Here is a 5,622-nt window from a genome sequence, read left to right on the forward strand (position 1 = left end):
CATATCTCCTTTTCTTTTTTCTTCTTTTTTCTTCTTCTCTTTTCTCATTAGAGAATCACAATTCGATTGTGTTTGTCGTTTTCATGTTAACATGTTAATTACCGAAACCAAACCGAATATATACCTAAGCGAATATACTAAACTATTTGGTACCCTAAGGACTGGTTTAGTATTGCTCTGCTTTGAAAAAAAATTGTTTCTGCTGTGCTGTGAGAATAAGCAGCTGTGAAATAAAGCAGCAAAGTGTTTGGTAAACTTTTTTGTAAAAGTGCTTTTGAAAAAAAAAAAGCAGTATTATAGTGTTTGGTAAACTTTTATGTAGAATAGATGTGAAAAAAACCAGTTTTTCAAAGCTGGGTTTTGCAGTTTCTTGTTTTTGGCTTTTTTTCACCCAAAACTGTGAAAAAAAAAAACTGAAGCTGAATGTTTACCAAACACAAAAACAGCTCCCAGCTTTTTTTTATACCAGCTTTTTTTCAGAATCACCTCAGTACTAAACCAGGCCTAAAACAAACCAATAACGAAACTTTTGGTACGGAAATGGGTATAGAATTCGTGTTTGTTCGGTAATATTGTACCGAACTGGTATAAATATGTGTGTGTATATATATATATATATAAGTTTAATTATAAATAATATATAAAATTAAAGAAAAACTAACAAAAAAATTCAAAAAAACTATAGTTTTAATGAAAAATGGCAAATCAATGTGTAGTGAATAGTACATGGAAAGGTAAAAATGTAAGTTTTCGTTAAAAGTGAACAGTATCGAAAGTGTTTTATTAAAACTCCCTAAAATTAAAAATTATTAAAGTCACCGAATTGGTTAAGATTTAATCTCAACCATTGATTTGATATCATCTCATCTCACTCGACACCTCTTCAACTTCACTTCAGTCTCGACTCTCTCAACTTCCGTTTTCTCCTCTACTCCGCCCAACACAACCTTTTCTCCCCCCTTAATGGCTAATTCTTTGTCCATTGAGTCTCGACTTTGACCTCACCTATACCACACCACACTTGACCACACATTAACTTTCTCTCCCCTCAGAAGCTAGTTTTTAAAATGACGAGAGTTGGTTTTGGGGTTTTTCTGAACGGCAAGAAATCTGAGATGGGAGGGGCTAAGCGTGAGGCAGAAATAGCAAAGCGGAGCAAAGAATCAGAGGGTCATAGCAAGTCCCATGGTTTAGGGAGGGTCTCACTAAGAACTTCTAGCGAGGCTTCTAGTCCACGTGAGTCCCATTTGGTCTCATTTAACTTAGTATCAACACGAACAAAACATGGGACTACATTAGTAAGTAGTCCAGGCCAGTCAAATCCCAGTTGATGAGGCCAAACAAACGCACACTTAATGGAATTAAAATGAGTAAGTATGAGTTACACTAAACTAACCCGTTAATTAACGGACCACCAATAATGAAAGTTTTTTTTGTTTTAGTACATTGATATATTTTTACACTAAGGGGAGGAGGAGTTTGGCTAAGCCACACAATGGGCAACCTAATTTGGTATCAAATTTGCCATTCACGAGATTTGAACCTAAGACCTCTCACTTTTAAGTGAAGAGGAATACCACCAGACCGTAGTACTTATTTACCCACATTCCACACTTATCTTAATTTGTGCCTTCAACCAAACCCAAATAATAGGGGCATTAAACTGTGTTGATTTCCTTATGGATTTTTAGTTTGTTCACGTAGTAGTGGCGAAGCTACACGAGGCCGAGGAGTGGTGGCCGCCCCTCCCCTCGTTGGAAAACATGACTTTGAGCGCTGGTTCAGCCCCTCCGCTCTCGTCGGAATTCATGGCACCTGTAAATTGGTTTTGGCCGGTGCACTGTCTTGGTCGAATTTGTTGAGGAAGGGCGATAGATTGGTTGGATTTGCAAATGAATGACGAAGACGAAGGAGAGAGGTTGAAGGGATGAGGTTGGGATTGACGATGGAGTGGCTAGCATAAGGAATGGAGGAAGTAGATAGGTGTTTGGTTTTTATTAATGTTGCAAAGGAAGGGTGAAGATGGAGGAGAGATATCAGAGGTCTAGGGTTGGCTCGACCATTGGAGGATGGATTGCGGTATGAGGGTGTGATCAACGGAGGACAGAGGTTGGAGCAGAGATGAGAGTGGGTAATGGGTGGTGACTGGTGAGGCTCCTTGAAAATGTGTGGAACATGGAAGGTTTGCATCTAGGAAGAAGAAGATGAGTGTTTGATTTATGGTTTAAGGTGAAATGGTGTTTGGTTACCAATATAACAAGTGTGTGGTGGAAGACAGGTATTGTATTTTTATTGGGCCACTTAAGATGGTGAATAAATTGGGTACTGGTCAGTACCCAATTATTGTCATTTGGGTGTGAGTTTTAAAGACAGGTGTTGGACAATTATTGGGCTGCCTAAGTCAGTAAAAATTGGGTACTAACACCTTACCTAAGTATTATCATGCTGACCATTATGCTGGTCCACCACTTCTCTTATAGTCTTTATCTTTTTGCCCCACTTGTTTGTTTACCCATTCCCCACCCCCCCCCCCTTTTTTTTTTCTCTTCTGACCCCACCTTTTTTTTTTTGTGGTTTATTAACCCATTTCTCTCCTTTTTTTTTAAAAAAAAAAAAAAAAAAAATTCTTGTATGTACTTTTATTTTCTCTTTCAAGACTCCCACCGTATTTATCTTAAACTCTCACATTATTTATAAATATTGTATTACTTTTTAATTTAAAAAACAATGTAACTATTGTTTAATGCGTATTTTACGATAATTTAAATCCATCTAAGCTCTTACCTAGATCTTGCCTAGGCACCTAGCTGTTAGGTCCCAGTCCGCTGTTTGACTAGCACCTAACAATTTTTAGGATCTAATCCTTGCAAATTTAAGCTTCTTACATTGGCTTTGATATTATTTGCTTACAACCGCTTTGGTGGAGAAACTATTTTCTACTATGAATATTTACTCAAAACTTTACACTCTCCAATGTGAAAGCAACCACTTCGATTGAACGTTGCACTCTTTTGAATTTCGCCCCTCCTCTCGGCAAATCCTAGCTTCGCGATTGCTGATGAGGTTGATCAATAGAAACTCTTTTCCTTGGTAAGTTGACTAAGTCGGCTAGAGCATGGATGCTCAATTGACATTTACATTTTTGGTTGATCGAAATGCTTTTTAGTAGACAAGATGTAAAATACTCATCTTGGTCGGAAAATGTAAATAAATTGGAGTTGAGCGTGGCCAGTCAAAGAGAAATTAAAAAAAAAAAAAAAAAAAAGGGATCCCAATTTACATCTCCCCATTGAAGTAGAAATCACACTAGCGAAAATTAAAAAAAAAAAATTAGAATTTAAACCTGAAACGCAATGAGTTGAAAAAATAACCAAGGCTGGGTTGTAATTATACAAAGTTATGACTATTCATTATAAATAAGAAACCAAAAACGAAAAATTGATTAGCAAGGTGACAAATGCTCATGCATTCTATTTGACACATTGCATGCGGTCCTATCCTCAAAAAACTTGTCAAGCAGAATATGCATGTTAGGCTTTTAGCTTGGTGCATGCGTTTTGACTAATATAAATTACCTTGCTTCTCTTCTGACTCAGTCAGTAGCCTTTCCGACTGCACCTGCTCGATCTGTCAGCCCCGTTAATTAAGTTATGGCATTGGTTTTGGCTTTGGCTTTTGTCTTTCTGGTTGGTCTATCTCAGGCTGACGGGCAGCTTATGGTGGGTTTCTACGGCGAAACATGCCCCGAAGCCGAGTCCATTGTTCGTACCGTTGTTAGAGATGCCTTTCTCTCCGATGCCAATACTGCAGCAGTCTTGCTCCGACTCCATTTTCACGACTGCTTCGTCCAGGTGATTCATCCATCTCTCACCATCTCTTATGATAATTAAGTTAACATATTGTTAATTAAGTTGTGCACTTGTGTTACGTATATATATATATATATATATATGATATACCATGATGAGATCAGGGGTGTGATGGTTCAATTCTTATTGAGGATGGTGCAAACGCGGAGAGACATGCATTTGGTCACCAAGGCGTTGGGGGATTCGAAGTCATAGAGAAAGCCAAGTCACAGTTGGAGGCTGCATGCCAAGGCGTTGTTTCTTGTGCAGACATTGTGGCCTTGGCAGCTAGAGATGCTATAGCCTTGGTCGGTAGTTTCACTTTCGCAGACTTGAGTTTAATTCAGTTGGTTAGATTAGTGTGCTGCACACTTAGCGCCCAAGATTATCTCTTGTTTTTTAATTTTGTTCGTATGATGAATATACATGTAGGCTGGTGGCCCTGCTTATGAAGTGGGTACAGGTCGAAGAGATGGTGTGGTATCAAATATGTCTCTGGCTGACGATATGCCGGATGTCAGTGATTCAATCCAACAACTCAAGGCTAAGTTTATGCGGAAGGGTCTCACAGAAAAAGACCTTGTCCTTCTCACTGGTACTACTCTCTCTCTCTCTCTCTCTCTCTCTCTCTCTCTCTCTCTCATGAAAGTTGGATGATAGCCAAGGTTGGTGAAAAACCAAGTTAACGTGTGGTTAACTTGACATGCATGACCAGTTCGACCAAGTGAACAGTCATCACTGCAAGTACATAGTATAATCCTACATCTAATTAATTAGACTCAAGGACAGGTTGTGACCGGTTTGGATAGGTTGTGACCAAGTAAAATGGATTTACTTTCAATTTTGTTTGTTTTGTTAAAATGTGAGATGGTCAATACTAAACATGATGTGTTATGAATCGAATCTACTTTATAACCTATCATTAGACACGCGTTACAAATCTTATCTTACATAGCCCTACTAATCTCTGCAGTCTAATCATATCCCTAAAATCCAATCCAATCCCATTCAGTCCACCAAACAGGTTATTATAATATATAGACTTGTCTCTCATAATACGAGTTATTCGTAAATGTGTCATATCAAAAAAATAAAAGGTTCAATATATAAGACATATTAATCATGTTTTTTTGCCATTCAGTAATACAGTCTAATGATGTTAGGTACCTTTTCACTGAGAGGTTTTACTAGTAATGTTACTTGTTTCAGCTGCTCATACAATTGGGACGACAGCATGCTTCTTTTTAACAAGAAGGCTCTACAACTTCTTCCCAGGAGGGGGATCTGATCCAAGCATCAACCCTAACCTCCTCCCTCAACTGAAACAAAGGTGCCCTCAAAACGGCGATGTCAACGTCCGGCTGCCGATCGACGAAGGAAGCGAGCAAACATTCGACCTTCATATTTTGCAGAACATAAGAAATGGGTTCGCCGTGTTAGAATCTGATGCCAAGCTTAACGAGGACGCAATGACCAGGAGCATAATGGACTCCTACTTTCCTTTGTTCAATATTCCCTTTGGACCATCTTTTGAGGCTGATTTCATCGAATCAATTCTAAAAATGGGTCAGATTAGTGTCAAGACAGGATTCCAAGGTGTAATTAGGAGAAATTGTGGTAGGTTTTAGTACAAGGATATTCGTGTATAATATATAGAAAGATTTAACCATATGCTTTTGTGATGCTTTTATCAATGTAGCTAATGTCCTTATTCAAAAGGGCTCTATATGTAAGTCATATAAATAGTGAATGAAAATTTAATCTAAGGGTGATT

At 38.2% G+C, this 5,622-nt stretch overlaps 1 protein-coding gene across 1 annotated transcript; it reads left to right on the plus strand.

Annotated features, from left to right (window-relative positions):
• The first annotated feature begins 3,650 nt into the window (after nt 1–3,650).
• Nucleotides 3,651–5,476, plus strand: LOC137717205 (peroxidase 43). Its single transcript, XM_068456500.1, has 4 exons — nt 3,651–3,851; nt 3,974–4,156; nt 4,281–4,443; nt 5,058–5,476. The coding sequence occupies exons 1-4, from the start codon at nt 3,651–3,653 to the stop codon at nt 5,474–5,476; spliced, it is 966 nt and encodes a 321-aa protein (XP_068312601.1).
• Nucleotides 5,477–5,622: the final 146 nt, after the last annotated feature.

Source organism: Pyrus communis, chromosome 15 (genome assembly GCF_963583255.1).
Source record: "Pyrus communis chromosome 15, drPyrComm1.1, whole genome shotgun sequence".
In the NCBI taxonomy this organism is placed as follows: Eukaryota; Viridiplantae; Streptophyta; class Magnoliopsida; order Rosales; family Rosaceae; genus Pyrus; species Pyrus communis.

Bases quoted from the DNA above. Each gene is read 5' to 3' on its own strand.
- LOC137717205 (XM_068456500.1), top strand. From the start codon at position 3,651: ATGGCATTGGTTTTGGCTTTGGCTTTTGTCTTTCTGGTTGGTCTATCT. The intron at 3,852-3,973 runs GTGATTCATCCA...TGATGAGATCAG, and splicing joins TTCACGACTGCTTCGTCCAG to GGGTGTGATGGTTCAATTCT. The intron at 4,157-4,280 runs GTCGGTAGTTTC...ATATACATGTAG, and splicing joins CTAGAGATGCTATAGCCTTG to GCTGGTGGCCCTGCTTATGA.